The 18763-nt window shown below is 40.5% G+C and overlaps 1 protein-coding gene across 1 annotated transcript in view; it reads left to right on the top strand.

Annotated features, from left to right (window-relative positions):
• Positions 1-18763, top strand: part of ACOT12 (acyl-CoA thioesterase 12) — a 67604-nt gene that overhangs the window by 42495 nt on the left and 6346 nt on the right. The window contains exons 6-11 of the mRNA XM_011934350.1: positions 6653-6809; positions 8924-9043; positions 9865-10015; positions 10683-10738; positions 11017-11080; positions 12062-12145. Coding sequence (XP_011789740.1) covers positions 6653-6809; positions 8924-9043; positions 9865-10015; positions 10683-10738; positions 11017-11080; positions 12062-12145 — 632 coding nt within the window. The remainder of the gene's footprint in view (positions 1-6652; positions 6810-8923; positions 9044-9864; positions 10016-10682; positions 10739-11016; positions 11081-12061; positions 12146-18763) is intronic.

Below are 18763 nucleotides of genomic sequence, written 5' to 3'. Positions count from 1 at the left end.
GTTTCAGTGTGTTACAAAGTTGGCCAGATTAGATCTGCATCTACATGTCTAGTTCAATTTCAAATTATAGATTTGTTTCAAAGTCTTCTTTTATCACCTGTTTTGTTTAATCTGCCCTAATTTAGATTATTCTACATCCTTTCACATAAAACAGCTTTTAACCTAATTCCATTGATCTGATTTCATTTTGGAAAATTTTACTAACTTCCATGCCAGCAAAGGTGCCAGAGAACTTAAAAGCAAGTCATCTTAAAGAATGTAAGAGCTAGACTCTGACATTTAAAGCTGTTGTGTAGTGTGTGATTTCTCCACCTGCTGCTCCTTAGATCTGATGGAGTTGGTTTTTGACAGGACAGTGTGTGTTTTAAAAGAAGAGAACCACATCATCTCTGTTCTTGTACCATGTTTTTAGAAAACCAGAGGTTTGCATTGGTTATAAATATCAAACATAAAATATTGGAATATTTTTCAAGATGTTGTACGATGGAAATGTATATTATTAGAACAGTGAGAACATTGAATCCAGATCATATCCTTTCAGAAGAAAATAAAAGAGATGAGATTAGTTTTGTAAAAGCAGGATATTTCTGGGATGTGTGTAAGCACGCACATCTCAGAAATACTACTGGATCATTATTTGCAAGCTTGACATATAGGGGAAAAATTTAAAATTTGAAAGAATTTTAATTATAATTTTTGAGTAAGAAAATCAGATCTTAAGAGCATTATCCTGGTTAATTTTCTGGATATGCAGAAAGAAAACTAGGGCTAGCATGACCTTAATTCAGGTCAAAGTTCCTGATCTACAAATGTAGACTGAAGGTAAAGTTGTCAAAGCAGCATGATGACACAGTACTTTAAGAACATCCAAAGTACACGTATTAAACTTGATCACTCAAAGCCAGCAGAAAGGGTCAGGTCTGTTTACTTAGCCCAAACCGGAACTGTGAGCCTGAATTGCTCTCTGAACCTGGGAAAACCCTATTTTTTCATTGGTTGTATACTAACTCCAAATAAGCAAACTTCTGCACCAAAGTCATCTAACTCAATATATTTCTGCATACATATCATAGCTGATGCTGGTGCATGTATAACCTCACCTAGCACCTCCCTCTACAGGTTCCAGTATATACTGTATGTGTCTTCATATGAAGTATGTGGTTTCTCTTTAAAGTTATTCCTCAGAAAAGAAGGAGCTTGTTTATATTTGAGTCTTTACAATGTCTCTCTTTAAAGTTATTCCTCAGAAAAGAAGGAGCTTCTTTATATTTGAGTCTTTACAATGTCTCTCATAAGGCCTTCTCTTAATTTTTTTAGGTTATAATTATTTAAAAACTATTTTTAAAGAGATAGTACATGCACAGGGTAAAAAATGCAAAATGCATAAAAAGGCATATAATTAAAAAGTCACTCTGCCTACCATGTCACGTCCCACCTTCAGAGACCATCACTATCACACACAGTTCAGTTTTTGTGGGTACATAGTAGGTGTATATATTTATGGAATACATGAAATATTGTAATACAAGCATACAAATGTGCGATAATCACATCATGTAAAGTGGAGTATCCACTCCTTCAAGTGTGACAAACAATTCAATGATACTCATTATTTTTAAATACATAATTAAATTATTATTGACTATAGTCATCCTGTTGTACTGTCAAATACTAGGTCTTATTCATTCTTTCTAACTATATTTTTATACCCATTAACCATCCCTACCCTCCCACAACCCTTCCTAGCCTCTCATAAGCATGCTTTTGCTATCTCCATGAGTTCAATTGTTTTGATTTTTAGCTCTCACAAATAAGTGAAAACATGCAATGTTTGTCTTTCTGTGCCTTATTTCACTTATACTGATCTCCAGTTCCATCCATGTTGTTGAGGATGACAGGATCTCGTTTTTTTATGGCTGAATAGTATTCTGTTGTGTATATGTATCACATTTTCTTTATTCATTCATCTGTTGATAGGCACTTAGGTTGCTTCCAAATTTTAACTATTGTGAACAGGGCTGCAACAAACATGGATGTGCATATATCTCTTCAGTATTTCCTTTCTTGTGGTTGTGAACCCAGCAGTGGGATTGCTGGATCTGATGGTAGTTCTGTTTTTAGTTTTTGGAGAAACCTCCAAACTGTTCTTGATAGGGGTTGTACTAATTTACATTCCCACCAACAGTGTATGAAGGTTCCCTTTTCTCCACATCCTCTCCAGCACTGGTTATTGCCTGTCTTTGGGATAAAAGGCATTTTAACTGGGGTAAGATGATATCTCATTGTAGTTTTGCTTTGCATTTCTCTGATGATCAGTGATGTCGATATCTTTTTATATACCTGTTGGCCATTTGCATGTCTTCTTTTGAGAAATGTCTATTCAAATCTTTAGCCCATTTTTTAATCAGGTTATTAGATTTTTTCCTATAGAGCTGTTTAAGCTCCTCATATATTCTGGTTATTAATTGCTTATCAGATGGATAGCTTTCAAATATTTTCTCCCATTCTGTGGGTTGTCTCTTCACTTTGTTGATTGTTTTCTTTGCTGTGCAGAAGCTTTTTAACTTGATGTGATTCCGTTTGTTGATTTTTGCTTTGGTTGCCTGTGCTTGTGGGGTATTGCTCAATAAATTTTTGTCCAGATCAATGTCCTGGAGACTTTCCCCAATGTTTTCCTGTAATGGCTTTATAGTTTGAGGTCTTAGATTTGAGCTTTTAGTCAATTTTGATTTGATTGTTGTGTATCATAGGAGATAGTGGCCTAGTTTCATTCTTTTGCACATGAGCATCCAGTTTTCCCAGCACCATTTATTGAAGAGATTGTCCTTTCCCCAGTGTATGTTCTTGGCACCTTTGTCAAATATGAGTTCACTGTGGGTGTGTGAATCTGTTTCTGGGTTCCCAGTTCTAGTTCTAGTTCCATTGGTCTATGTGTCTGTTTTTATGCCGGTGCCATGCTGTTTTGCTTATTATAGCTCTGTAGCATAATTTGAAGTCAGGTAATTGTATCAATTTATTTTAAACAAAAAATGTACCATTTGAGTAAGCAACATTAGCCTGAAAACAACCTCAATCAATACTAGTTTGGAGTATGTATAAAACATCTTCTAATAAAATCAATTTTAGACAGAGAAATGGGAAGGGATTAAGATTGCATATTTCTTTTAAATATCACTTTAGAAAGTGATTCAATTTTGATTCTAGCAATATAGTGGATTAATTGTTGTGTAAAACCAAAAATTTCTGGAAAAATATTTACAAACATCTTTGCAAGCACATCTCAGCCAGCAGAAAAATAAGAGAAAACTTTGAAGTCCAGAAATGGTGAGAAAACACAAATGCAGCAGTGCAAGGAAGCATTGGGGCTGGCATTTGTTCTGGAGAACCTAGCAGGTGCCTGAAGACATAGAGCTTGTGTGTAATGGACCTGCTTGGGCTCAGGAGACAAAACCAGGGGCCCATGTGAGGGAGAAGGTTGGATCAGGGAACGTTCCTTGGTGCTGGAACCTCCTAAAGGTGATTCCCTCAGTGAGTCAACTAGAAAAATTCCACCCTCCAGAGAGCCTTAGCCTTAGGTAGAAAGGGGAAAAAAATTATTTCCCTTTGAGAATTCAATCACAAGTGCATCCTCATGCAGATTTGGATCCTCAGAAGTCACATGACCTGTCTGGGCTAAAACACAACAAGGAAACTTTAGTGTACAGTGGTGCTGTGTTGTAGGACCCCAGGTGATCTGCAACTGCAAATGCAACTCCTTTGTGAAGAAATGACTTTAAAGCCAGCTCTCAAGAATTTCCACAGAAAAAGATCCAAGCAATATGAGATCCTAGTGAAAAATCATAAGAGACAGAAATAAGCAAGGCACCAAGATCTGGAAGTGACACCAGGCCCCACAAAGTCTGAACGAGGCCCACAAAGACAGCAGATAATGAATTTATCAAGTAAGATGAAGTAAGAGGCTTAATATGTTTTAAGAAATAAAAGAGTATCAAAAGTATAATGCAAGAACAAAAAAAAGATAACCTAGAAGGTTTAACAAAGAAAGACAATTTCTATAAAAAAGAATATGTAATAATTAAAATTTGAAACTTAGTGAATGAATGAAACAGCAGAGAAGACAGGGAACTGGAAGATAGATCTGAAAGAGTTAACTAGAATGCAGCCCGATAGACAAAGAAATGGGAAATGTGTAAGGGAGGTTAGGAGATGTGGAGAATGGAGAGAAATGTCTAACATGCAAAAAAAATCTCCGGAAATGAGACAAGCAATATTTGAAGCAAATGATATAAAGAGACATTTCATGAAGAGGTGACAAGAATGCTTAATATACATGTAAAAAGATGTTGGAACTCATTAGTAATCAGGAAAATGCAAATTATAACTAACATGAGATACTCTTCCACACCCACCAAACTGGAAATAGTTGAGTGTCTGATACTTCTAAGCAAAAATGGGGACCAGTGGGGACTCTCATCAACAGCAGACAGAAGTGTCAGTACAACTATTTTATTACCTAAAAATATTCTATTGAGATTAAGGACTATGAATGTTAAGGAAATCAGCTAAGTTGTTTATTCATTCATTTCATTTAATAAATATTTATTGAGCACCTATGTTCAGGAATTATATGAGAATTTTAAAAATCCATAGTCCCTGCACCAAAAAGCTTAAGATCTAGTGGGTCATATAATAAAAGGGCACACAAATAACATAAAACTATAGCCATGAAGGAAAGATCCTTTGAGAGACCCTGAAGGTGAGGCTGAGCTGTGGATGTCAGAGAAGGCTCCCCTGAGGAAGTGATGACCAAGCGGGGGCCACAGAGTATGAGTGAAATTGAAGACACAGGTGGTGGTGGCCAGGGGGATTGCTGTAGACAGCAGGGATGTGACGAATGCCCTGTTGTTGAAGATAATACTTCCTCAGGAAGTGAAAAAAGACCAGCGTGGCTGGAGCAAAGGGAGAGGCAGAGTGAGGCCAGACCAGGAAGGCAGGGCTTGCAGGCCATGGGAAGGATTTGGGGTTTTATACGAGAACAATGGGTAGCTACTGACTTGTTTTAAGCTGGGGACTGAAATGATCAATGGAAATAAGAAAAAATAAAAGAGACCATCAATTAATGATAAATCTAAAAATTATATTAGGAAGTGGAGTTAAGGGTTTCTGTGACTACACTTCTGGATCACCAGCTGTGACTGTGCCGAGAGCACCAACAGTTGCTGGGCGTATCTTCCCTCTCACACCGCAAGCTCAGCTCTGCCTCTGACAGTACAGCCGGGATGGTGCCCCAAGTTGTAAATCCTTTCCCCGGGTCCCCAACAATAGCATGTGAGCTGGAAACCTAGCTGGTGGTTCACTTCATGATGCGAAAAGCATAATTGAATACATTTTACTGCTTTGCAGTCAGATTTCTCCATTGTTAAGAGTAAAAACCAATTTGTTAGTAAATGGAGCAGATCTGATTCAAAAGAAGCAGAAAGGCTAGGCACGATGGCTCATGCCTGTACTCCCAGCACTTTGGGAGGCCGAGGAGGGCGGATCACCTGAGGTCAGGAGTTCGAGACCAGCCTGGCCGACATGGTGAAAACCGTCTCTACTAAAAGTACAAAAATGAGCCAGGTATGCTGGTACGCGCCTGTAATCCCAGCTACTCAGGAAGCTGAGGCAGGAGAATCGCTTGAACCTGGGAGGCTAAGGTTGCAGTGAACCGAGATTGCACCACTGCACTCCAGCCTAGATGACAGAGTGAGACTCCGTCTAAAAAAAAAAAAAAACAAAAGCAGAAGGACATGAAGAAGTATAACAGAGTGTGTCTTTCCTGCTTGTGATTACAATCATTACAAACAGTTTCCACAGGGGGCCATATTTCCATTCTAAAGGTAGCGTTTCGACCATCCTGGCTAACACGGTGAAACCCCGTCTCTACTAAAAAATACAAAAACTAGCCGGGCGAGGTGGCGGGCGCCTGTAGTCCCAGCTACTCCGGAGGCTGAGGCAGGAGAATGGCGTAAACCCGGGAGGCGGAGCTTGCAGTGAGCTGAGATCCGGCCACTGCACTCCAGTCTGGGCGACAGAGCGAGACTCCGCCTCAAAAAAAAAAAAAAAAAAAAAAAAGGTAGCGTTTCAAGCTTCCTGGTGTCTCTGGTCCTTTGTAGCTCAGATTCCTTTATTTTTAACAACTTTATTGTGGTACAATTGACAAACAATGAATGGCCCATATTTAAAGCATACAATTTGATAAGTTTTGACGTAAGTTTACACCTGTGAAAACATCACCACAATCAAGATAATGACATATCCATCACCTCCAACATTGCTGCCCCTTCCTGTCCTGATCTGTCCCTACCCCACCATGAACAACTCAAGTTTCAGTGTAACCATTCTTTCCATCAAAATTCCGGTAGACTTATTTTATAGGCTAGAATACGATCTCTAAAAGGCCCTTTCTGATGTTATCTTAACCCAATTCACTGCAAATATTCACCATTAAGAGTCACTCTGTAGAACCTGTCAATTTGCTCAGTCTTAAGCCTTTGAGAACACTTTAATTTTTCTGTAAATCCGAGTTGAATGTGCTGCCGGCAAGGAAAAGCTGGAGCCCCAGGGCCTATGGTTCACTCCACCATCATTAATGTTTACATCCACCTTTCAGATCTCCTTTCTGATGAAGAGGAAGGAGCGGTTTCCACAAGGGGCACCTCTGTTCAGAGCATTGAACTGGTCCTCCCACCCCACGCAAACCATCACGGAAATACATTCGGTGGCCAGATTATGGCTTGGATGGAGACGGTGGCTACTATTTCTGCAAGGTTCTTGGTTTTGACCTTCGGCATATGATATTGGGACCAGTGAGGAGAAAATAGAAAGGGACTGAGATCCAGTTCTTGGGCTAGTCAAGAAGTCAAGGAAAAGACTGAGGAAAATGTTGCCTTTTATAATGATTTCTAAATCATTTACTTGTTTACTTTAGGATTAATCTGTCCTTTTGTTTGAAGGTGAATGTTTAAATATTTGGTTCAAAAATAAAAATGAGATGACAGTTTCAATACTTTATTCTGAATTATGAATATTGATCTTATGAAACTGTAACTCCTTGTTTTGATAGCTTATGACAAAGTAAATGCAGAATAGAAATAGAAGACAGGCTTCACAGTTAAAAATAATCAGTCTAGGTTGGGCATGGTGGCTCACACCTATAATCCCAGCAGTTTGGGAGGCCGAGACAGGAAGATTGCTTGATGCCAGGAGTTCAAGACAAGCTTGGGCAACATAGCAAGACCCTGACACTACAAAAAAATGTGCTGGTGTGGTGGTGTGCACCTATAGTCCCAGCTAGTTGGGAGGCAGAAGTGAGAGGATCACTTGAGCCCAGGGATTAAAAGCTGCAGTGAGCTATGATCACTACACTGCACTCCAGCCTCTCTATAAATAAATAAGTAAATAAATAAAGTCAGTCAGTTACAAACCTTTTCAAAGACAATTTACAGTTAGGTCTGACCTTTAAAGGTGCTGATTAAAAATAATTATGGCCAAAGAATTAACTGGAAAATAGGAAAAGAAGGAAGAGAATATTTAGAATACTTTTTTGAGGGTTTTTTTGTGTTTTTTGTTTGTTTGTTTTTGAGACGGAGTCTCGCTCTGTCGCCCAGGCTGGAGTGCAGTGGCGCGATCTCTGCTCACTGCAAGCTTCTCCCTCCTGGGTTCACGCCATTCTCTGGCCTCAGCCTCCCAAGTAGCTGGGACTACAGGCACCCACCACCGCACCTGGGTAATTTTTTGTATTTTTAGTAGAGACGGGGTTTCACCCCGTCAGGAGGTCTTGATCTCCTGATCGCATGATCCACCCACCTCAGCCTCCCAAAGTGCTGGGATTACAGGTGTGAGCCACTGTGCCAGGCCTAGAATACTTTTAAAGACTCCTTAATTTCAGAAAGGTTATTTTATTCTTAATGGAAAGATGTAGGTAATTGAGCAACTTTAGGGAACACTCTGTACCCTGGAAATGCATTTGAATAGGATCTGGCCTTCTGACAATTTTCATAACTGTTGAAAATTGCTAAGGTTGTATTTCCCTCAAATTAAAATAATTTTATTATTGATATGTCTATAGTTATGACTATCGTTAGAAACCTGTAGTTATCCTTTCTAAAAATCATGCACAAATAAGTGAGCTTGTTTTTAAAATGAGATTGTCATTCTTAATGACAGTAAAGCAATTTAACATGTTCTTTGTAAAGTCTTGTAATATAACTATGGCAGCATCTGTTCACTTGGTGTTGGCACAGAGTAATTGAATGATGACAGTGGGAATCTGAAATGTAGAAAATTATGGAAGTAACTTTCTGAAATTAAATATTATATATAACTATTTCAACATGTCATACACGCAAAAATTATAAAATGCACATCTCCCAGCCTTTCAGGCTTTATGTAGCAATCCAGGTAATTTTTCTGGGGGGAAAATCTTATCTTTTGATCTGTGGGTGAATTTGATTAACTGTGAAACTGAGGAATTATGTGAGGACACCTGCCTTCACTTGGGCCCCACTTCAACCTGGATCACAACTTCTTGAGACTACAGTCATGAGCTATCCAGATGACTATAATTCAAATTAGAACAAAAAGCATTGGTTTGTTGTTCCAAGGGACTTCCCTAGGAAACAAGACAAGAGTAGGACTGTTACGAGAGGCATAGAAGCATCAACATCTGGGTAAAGACCCCACTACTCGGGGACGCGGTATTTCCCAAGATATTGGCAGGTAGCGTGCAGACCTACCCTCAACACACATAAGCCAGTTATTTATTTCAGTCAAGTTTAAAGAAATGCTTATTTAGAAAATAGGTTGAAGACTTGTCTATGTATTTGTTCAATGAATGAATGAGTGATCGCTTTCTTCTCTCTCCCTCCCTTTGTCTCTCCAGTCGCCTGTGTTGGGCACATCCCTTTCTGAAGTCCATAGATATGTTTAAGTTCCGGGGGCCATCTACAGTTGGAGATCGTCTTGTCTTCACTGCCATTGTCAACAATACATTTCAGACCTGGTAAAGTGAGCCCTTAGACTGCTATGAACAAATTTAAACTTGCACAAATGTAATTTTTAATTTCAGTCTGGAGGTGAGTATAGGAACTAGTTTAACAAAATTCCATTTTTTTCATGCAGTTTTCAAAATCCATGAGCACATGTTTAACCCTTTGTTCTGCCTGGGGCCTTCTCACAATTAGTAAATTGTGACAGACTGGTTTTTGTCTTATAAGGGTGACCGTATGTCCCAGTTGGCCCAAGTTGGACCTGGTTTGTACCTGTCATCCCTGCATAATTATTAACTTTTCCTTCCAGTCCCAGTGACTAGATGGTCAATCAACTCATAATGGACCTGGTATTACCACCATGAAATCCAAACCACTTCCCAGTTATTTTTATTATTCTTGGTACACAGTGAAAAGATTTGATTTAGTATTTGTTTCTTTTTAAATGTAAAAAGAATATCTGTGTTTCCTGTCTAATTGCAGTATTTATTTTTTAATTACATAATTATTGTTTTTAGGGAAGAAAACTTAACTTCGGCACAATTTAAGCCCTCCCCTACATTGCCAAAATATGTTCATGAATGTATATAAAGCCCTTCCTGGCCTTTTTCCCACTTGAAAGTGGGGAAGTAAAATGGAAATGCTCTTAGGGGCTTGTAAGAAGCAGCCCATTGACCTGAAAATGGATTTTAATAGTTGCACAGATTTGCTGATAACAAAGAAGATAACCCAGGCCCTTATCCTCCTGTTGCTTGGAGGAGGTGGCGGCAGTGGGCAAGGAGGGCCTAATGGGTCGAGATCCTCTTTGCCCACCACCCTGCGTCACCCTTCACAGTGTTGAAGTTGGAGTTCGCGTGGAGGCCTTTGACTGTCAGGAATGGGCTGAGGGCCGAGGGCGTCACATCAACAGTGCTTTTCTCATTTACAATGCCGCTGATGATAAGGAAAATCTCATCACATTTCCCAGAATTCAACCCATTTCAAAGGTCAGTTATTATCACATGAGGTTCAATAGCCAGACCTGTGAATAGAGAGCTCTACCCAGAATCTCCTCCCACCAGCAACGGCCTCTTTGGCTCTTTGCCTTTGGTTTTCTCTCTTTTCAGCATCACAAAGTGAAGTGGGCTTTTTTCTTTTCCTTTTCCCCCCGAGCACTCTGATCATTTATTCAAATAATGGAAGCCCTGAAGACCTCACCTCTACTGGGCCACACACGGCTGTGGGTAGGATGTCACCTTCTATGTCCTATTTCTGGGTCTCTTCTCTCGCTTCCTCAACTCTAGCTCTTGATGCTGTGCCACGTTCATGGGAACCGTATCTTTCCCTCATCCCGAAATTACCTGATCGCCAATGTTAATTTTTTCTAAAAACTCTGTAGTGAGAATTGAGTACAATTCTGGTAATAGAAATGTTAATAATCTCCACTTTTGAAAAAGGAAGAAAAGAACTGGAAGGATTACACCTTTGTCAGTGCAACTGCCCTTTGTGGATTCAGCACAGAGGCTCTGACCTGATGAAGTCAGTTCATGGAGAGATGCCACATCCCAGTTAGCCCTTTTGACTGATTTAGGAGAAGGATACTTAAGGATTATAACACTAAGATAGTAGAGATTTTATTTTATTTTACTGATTTTATTTTGTTTTTGATTAAAGGATGATTTTAGACGCTATCGGGGAGCTATTGCACGCAAGAGAATTCGCCTAGGCAGGTAAGGAACATAAGGTGTAATGATTTTATGGAGTCTTCACTAATCTGACAAATTATGTAAAAGCCCCTCCCTGGGTCTCTATTCCCACATAACAGAAAAAGAGAAGGTCTGATGTTTCCTGGCCGCAAAGGCTGATTACTGACTTATGGAAATAGTTCTTCCACATTGTTCCACTGATATCCATGGCTGATAGAAGTTCAAGAAAGTATTAAGGTTATTGTTGTGTGCTAAATGCAGAGAAAAAAAAACTCATTTAACATTTTAATTTTTTTTTCCAGGAAATATGTTATTTCCCACAAAGAAGAGGTTCCACTTCGCATACACTGGGATATCAGCAAGCAGGTGACATTTTATGATTTGAAGCTCTTCGTATAAAAGTCTTATCATTACAAAAATGGAAATCGCCTTGCCTAACTGGCTTAGGTTATGCCTACACAGGCTATGTGACAAGGTGGATTATATCAACCAGTCATGTCAAAATGATACGAAACCAGGCTATCAGTTACTGCTTACCAGTCGGCAGCTGAGCCTTGTTTGACTTCTTACAGTTCCCAAACTGCAGACTCAGGATGCTCTGCTGTCAGGTATGTTCCAGAAGCATGGCACAGTCCCATCCGGCATCTCACTGTGACATATGCCCACCAGCTTGCATTTTTATAAAAACAATAACAAAGTAGTATCATTTGAATATTTTTAACCATTGAATGTAAAGAGAAATCCAAATTTACTTATTATATGTTGATTATCAGTCATACTGAAAGGTAGTCTGTCTCTGCTCAGGACACCAACTAAAATGATACCCAGTTGTTAAGTATACAGTTACTTTGTCTGAATTCTAAATTAAGGGTTCAAGATAAAAATTATATGTTAGCTGTAGCTTAGTTTTTTTGTTTTTTTGAGACAGAGTCTCACTCTGTCGCCCAGGCTGGAGTGCAGTGGCGCAATCTTCGCTGACTGCAACCTCTGCCTCCAGGTGGCGGGTTCAAGCGATTCTTCTGCCTCAGCCTCCAAGTAGCTGGGTTTACAGGTTTGCACTACAACACCTGGCTAATTTTTGTATTTTTAGTAGAGATGGGGTTTCACCATGTTGGCCAGGCTGGTCTTGAACTCCTATCCTCAAGTGATCTGCGTGCCTTGGCCTCCCAAAGTGCTGGGACTACAGGCTTGAGCCACCTCACCCGGCCTGTAGTTTAGTTGTAAACTCAACATTATCACTGGGACTCAACACATACCTCCTCCAACAGTGTCCATTTTTTAAGCAGAAAATATATGATCACACATCCATGTATTGAACACAAAGCTTTAAAAATATTTCTATTCTAGGCATCCCTGAGTGACAGCAATGTGGAGGCCCTCAAAAAACTGGCAGCCAAAAGGGGATGGGAGGTTACCAGCGCTGTGGAAAAGGTAGGACACCTCCAGGTATTTGCATAGTCCATTGCCCATCACAAATGAAAGCTTTGGTGGTGGTGGTGGTTCTACTGCTTCTACTGCGGCTTTTAAGATAAAAAAAACCTTTTTGAGGAAACTGTTTATAAGAGGCAACCATTTTTTCAGCCCTGTCTCTACAAGCTGGTTGATTTGGAGTCCTTCAAATATGCCCCACATGCTCCTATCTCTGAGCTTAGGTTCTCACATCCCGTCTCTCCCTCCTTCTCTTCTCCATCTACCCAAATCCCACCTGATCTAGATCAGGACAGATGCTTCTCCATAAAGGCTCTCCTGCCACACTTGACTTAGGAACTTCTTTTTCTAGTAACTCCTTTAGTCATGACTTCTTTAAAATTAATTTTTTTGACTGAGTGTGCTGGCTCACGTACTAATCCTAGTACTTTGGGAGGCCAAGGCAGGAGGATCCCTTGAGGCCAGGAGTTTGATACAAGCCCAGGCAAAATAATGAGACCCCATCTCTGCAAAAAAATAAAAAATCAGCCAGCTGTGGTAGCAGACACTTGTAGTCTTAGCTGCCCCGGAGGTTGAGGTGGGAGGATCACTTGAACCCAGGCATTTCAGCCTCCAGTGAGCTATGATCACATCATTGCATTCCAGCCTGGGCAATAGAGCAAGACTCTGTCTCTAAAAATAATAAATAAATAAACAAACAATTTTTCAATTAATTATACACTACCTTATGACATTTCTTCCCCAGCTACCTCAAATTAATATTTAAGCCTTACATGGAAATTTAACTTTTTACACATGATCTTCTTTCCCTGAGTACATTATAAGAGGCTTTGTCTCGACTTCTTTGTATCTCTCTTAGGACCTGTTACGGTGTTTCGCGTGCCGTCAGGTTTAAAGAGACATACATCATTTGGATCTTAATTTTATTTAATTTCAGAGGTTTATTAGGAGACCCTCGGAAGCTCACGCCCACACTAACTAGACTGTAAACTCTGTGAGGGCCGATCTGCTCACCACTACACCCAGACCACAGGAGCGCCTGGCACTTCAGAGATGCTCACTAATGCCAGCACTTTACCTACGTTCATATTTCAGTATGCACTGATTTTCATCATCAGTGAAGCAGCAGCCTGTGAAATAGGATGACCGTATGTCCTGATTTTCTTGGGACAGTTCTGGCTTACACCTGTTGTCCCATCATAATTATTAACAGTGTCTTGGTGTTCCAGTTTGAATGATAAATTATATTGTTACTTTACCTTAAAATCTAAGTAAATTCAGAGGCTACTTCACTGATTCTTTTCAACTCTGACTTTGACCTCTTCTGAATGTTTTGTTTTTGGTTGTTTCCTTTTATGATTTCTTTGTCCTCACTATTAAATCCTTTAAAGGTCTTCCTTATCCCATTTGGATCCAGTGAAGTTTCTGTCTTTGCCTGGTTCAGTGATGCAGAAACACAGGTTTAACTAGTGCATTTAAGATGCATTAAGAAGCATAAAAGATGCTTCACTACTTTGTTTTCTTTCACTACTATAAAACCTGCTTCTTTCATCATTGCTGGGATCTGAGCATTCATGAGCAGCAGTGGAAAAAACAAATTCATGTCTGGAATGAAGTGAAAGAACATATTTAGTGAAGTCGTAGAATATATTATAACTTCAGTTCTCGGGAGGGTGTGGCCCAAAGCATACCCAAACAAATTTGCTAGTGTTATGGGAGAGCTATCAATGATTAATTCTTAATTATTATGTAGATAGTTACTAGAGGATATTATATAGTTAAAGAAATATTCTTGCATTATTTCCATTGAATTTGAATTTCTCCTTTAAAGAATATACTCATGATGAAAATCTGATTTTAAAAATCTGATAAAAAATGTTTTTGAAGAGTTATCCTCTTCTCTCCCACGTTTTACAGCTTATATGTTTTTAATTTCCAATATGACTAATTTTTTCTGTCACCTTTTAATTCAATAATTCTTACAACACAGTTGTCTGTTAAGAATTATACTTTTGGGCCAGGTACAGTGTCTCATGCTTGTAATCCCAACACTTTGGGAGGCCAAGGCAGGTGGATCATAAGGTCAGGGGTTCAAGACCAGTCTGGCCAAGATGCTGAAACCCCATCTCTACTAAAACTACAAAAATTAGCCAGGAGCAGTGGCAGACGCCTGTAATCCCAGCTACTTGGGAGGCTGAGGCAGGAGAATTGCTTGAACCTGGGCGGCAGAGGTTGCAGTGGGCTGAGATCGTGCCACTGCACTCAAGCCTGGACAACAGAGTGAGACTCCATGTCAAAAAAACAAAATAAAACAAAAAACAATCATACTTTCTGGCCAGGCACAGTGGCTCACACCTGTAATCCCAGCACTTTGGGAGGCCAAGGTGTGTGGATCGCTTGAGGTCAGGAGTTCAAGACCAGCCTGACCAACGTGGTGAAACCCCATCTCTACTAAAAATAAAAAATTAGCCGGGTGTCATGGCGGGCACCTGTAATCTCAGCTGCTGGGGAGGCTTAGGCATGAGAATCACTTGAATCTGGGAGGCGGAGTTTGCAGTGAACCGAGATTGTGCCGCTGCACTCCAGCCTGAGCAACAGAGTGAGACCCTGTACCAAAAAAAAAAAAAAAAAGACTCACACTTTCCTCAAAGCCAGGTCTGACAGCATCCACCTGTAGTCCCAGCTACTTGGGAATCTGAGGTAGAAGGATTGCTTGAGCCTAGGAATTTGAGGCCAGCCTGGGCAACAAATGACCTCATCTCTAAAAAAAAAAAAAAAAAAAAAAAAAAAATCATGTTTTTTCCAGGTTTTCAATATAAATTAGATGGTAAAAATCTAAGATTGTAGTATGTGTGATGAAATTGGATAGGGCTTATGGTTTTAATTCATTTCATGTTTCATGTATAATGATAGAATTAATTGTAGTAGTAATACAAGGAGCAAAATGTGTATTTTGGAAACATCACAAAGGTACGTGAAACAGCTGAAGAATAATTATAAGGTTGTTTATTAACAAGTGAGAGATTATAGTGCTTAAACCATAAAAGTCAGCTCTTACAGGCAATTCCAAATAAGAGAAGACAGTTATATAGGGAGAACTTCAGAGAGGAGGCCATTCTTACCTCCTTGAAGACAGTGTCAGGAGTGGATTGCTGAGGGAGAAATAGGGCTTTCTAGGCAGTAGGTAGTTTGCGCCGAGTTCTCCTGGTGGAAATTAGCATTGAGTAGGAGACTGGCCTGACAGGAGTAGCTTTTTGTTTAAGGAAGACCTGGGGATGTACTGGGAAAATTATGGAGAAAGCCAGAATGACACGAACCACCTGAAAACCTTTACACAGGACAGATCCCTAGTATAGGAAACAGACCAGAGGGGAGCTAGTCCCATGGAACTGGGGGAGGGGCTGGGCCCAGAGCTCTGCCTCTCCGACCCCCACCCACTTGGCCCCCGTGGTCATGTCCAGATACCTCCAAGGAAAGTGAAGGCTCTGTAAAAACCACTTTTGCCCTCTTTCCCACAGTGTAGTCTCCAAAACATATTTGTCAATAGATGGTACAAAAATTCTCAAATGTTTAGTTGTTTCCTCTTGTACTGTTTGTTTTTTTGAGACAGAGTCTCACTCTGTTGCCCAGGTTGGAGTGCAGTGGCGTGATTTCGGTTCACTGCAACTCCCCTTCCCAGGTTCAAGGGATTCTCACACCCCAGCCTCCCAAGTAGCTGAGACTACAGGCATGTGCCACCACCCCTGGATAATTTTTGTATTTTCAGTAGAGACAGGGTATAACCATGTTGGCCAGGTTGGTCTCAAACTCCTGATCTCAGGTGATCTGCCCGCCTTGGCCTCCCAAAGTGTTGGGATTGAAAGCCCTCTTATACTATTTGTATAAGACATTCAAATTCAAATTCAAAAAGAATCTTGTTAAAATGAAAAAGAAAAGATATCACTAATAAAATGTTAGCAAGCTCCAACAGATTTTCAGCCTGCTTGCTTTAAGCTTCATTTCATAGAATAAAATTCTCCAACCATCAAATGATAAAGAAAACATTTGAGTTGGTATATTAGTTCATCCTCACATTGCTATAAAGAACTACCTGAGGCTGGGTGATTGTTAAAGAAAAGAGGTTTAATTGGCCCACGGTTCCACAGGCTGCACAGGAAGCATGGCTGGGGAGGCCTCAGGAAACTTCCAATCATGGCAGAAGGTAAAGAGGAAGCAGGCACGTCCTACATGGCTACAGCAGGAGGAAGAGAGAGGGTGAGGTGCCACACACTTTCAAACAACCAGATCTCATGAGAACTCACTGTCACAAGAACAGCAAGGGGGAAGTCCACTCCCATGATCCAGTCACCTCCCACCAGGTCCCTACTCCAGCGCTGGGGATTACAATTTGACATGAGATTTGGTTGAAATCACAAATCCAAACCATATCAGTTGGTTATAAATAAATAAATTAAATCTCTATATTCCCAGTATGAAAGGTAATTCATATTCTTGGAGAACTGTTCCTGGAAAATTTTTTCACTAAGCAAAAGCTAGTCTTTCTTAGCAGGGTTTAAAGAGAACCAAAACTAACTACTGCATTTCTTTGTCTGCATCAATATCATTGATTTAGACAGCAGGGCAATGGGGACTTTCTGCTTCCCTCACCTTCTAGGGGAAAGATCAAAATTGAATTTGCTCATCCAGTACTGTACCTGACATTGGATAAGTCGAGTGAGCTCTGTAAGGGCAGAATTCAGTGGTGGTTACAATTTAGCTTGATGTTTGATTTGGCTACATGATAGGAAACAGAAGCATGTGACTACAGCCTGAGGAGCAGCCACCTAGGAAAGTGCTGTATTCCTTTCCTAGGGCTGCTATAACAGAGGACCACAAACTGGGTAGTGGACACAGTAGACATCTATTGTCTCACAGTTCTGGAAGCTGGTAGCCTGAAACCAAGATGTCAATAGGGTTGCTTCTTTCAGAGCCTGTGAGGGACAATCTGTTCCATGCTTGTCTCCTAGCTGCTGGTGATTTTCTGGCAGTCTTTGGCACTCCTTGGCTTATAGAAACATCGCTGGATCTCTACCTTTGTCATCACATGTGTTCTCCTTGTAAGCATGTCTATGTCCAATGTCCCTTTTTAACAAGGATGCAGTCATATTGGATTAGGGGTCCATCCTACCACAGTACAACCTCATCTTGACTAATTACATCTGCAAGAACCCTATTTCCATATAAGGTCAGATTCTGAGGTAGAGGAAGTTGGGACTACAGCACATGAATTTGGGGGTGGAAGGGTAGAGACATAATTCAACTCTTAATAAGTGCTCAGCACAATATTGCATCCCACTCCATCTCGTTCCACCAGAATGGAGCATGGCTGACCCAAGGCCAGAATAGGACTGGCACTATGGAGTTCACCCTGGCAACCTGCCCTCAGCTCCTCTGAGATTGCAGAGCCCCAGCAGCCCATCCTAGAGCCACTTGCCCACCAAGCACTGATTGGATGACGGATAAATCTGATAATTTCTCTGGATATACACTAACGAAACTCCTTCAACTCCCCCTGTGCTGGGGGCAAAGTTAGGCATGCCCATGCTAAGTAGGGTGAGTCTCACCAGCCACCTGGAGCCCCATCTGTAGTTTTCTTGGTGTTTGATAAGTGCTGACAGCCTCGATCATGTCTTCCTTTGCAGGCTGGATTTAAAGGGAAGCTTGGAAGCAAGTTCAGTTGGAGAGGTTAAATGATATAAGCAAATAATCACTTGTGTCTGAGCTGCTTGTAGTTAATTTCTCATTTCTTCATTCTCTTATTGATAATATTTATATTTAAATAAAGGTTTCTCCTTTACAGCCTGATTTTTTTCCATCGGCTTGATTCCTGCAGTGAAGTCCTAACCCCATATTTGTTTGTTTTCTCACAGCTTGTTGCCATGGGAATGGTTATACGGTAGCAAATTTCAACACTAGCTTCAAAGTACCCTGAAAGAGAAAAGAAAATGAGAAGGATAGAAATGTTTTCTTAGCTGAACACACATCTCTGATTATTGTCAAAAACACAGTAGAAGAAAAGCTCAGAGTAGCACGGGATGCATTCATGCTTAAGTATATGTCAAATGGCTCCCCAAGGCATGCCTCCTCTTACCCAAGGAATAATGTGCATTAGGAAACCAGGAACTGGCCGTTCAGAAGGATGATCCAGCCACAGTGATTCAGAAATGAAAGGATGCTTCGTGCTGAGGAAATATGGTGCTCCAGGGCCCCTGCTGAGAGGCTGAGATGGTTCTAGAGGTGGTTGACTCAGTTCCTGGATCCCCTCAGCCCACTTGAAGACATGCCTGACATCCTGGGAAAGTGTCCTAAGCTATAGCCTTGACTCCACTCTTTTGAGGGAGATGAGGTGCTGACCTGCCTGGTAGTCAGTCTGGTGATATTTTCTTTTTTTTCCTCAGTAGAGGCAGGGAAACATCACAAAGAGACAAGGAGAGAAAGATCTAGGTTTTTACATTTTTCATGAGAAAAAAAAAACTGTTGTGCAATAATTAAATAGCCCACCCTCAAGTCACACATTGTTTAGAGGACATGGGACTACAGCATCTTGGACAGACCTCTAGACATCCCAGTATTTGAAGAGAA

This window comes from Colobus angolensis, unplaced genomic scaffold, assembly GCF_000951035.1.
Source record: "Colobus angolensis palliatus isolate OR3802 unplaced genomic scaffold, Cang.pa_1.0 Scaffold134, whole genome shotgun sequence".
NCBI classification, from domain to species: Eukaryota; Metazoa; Chordata; class Mammalia; order Primates; family Cercopithecidae; genus Colobus; species Colobus angolensis.
This window is presented reverse-complemented; position numbering and strand designations above follow the sequence as displayed.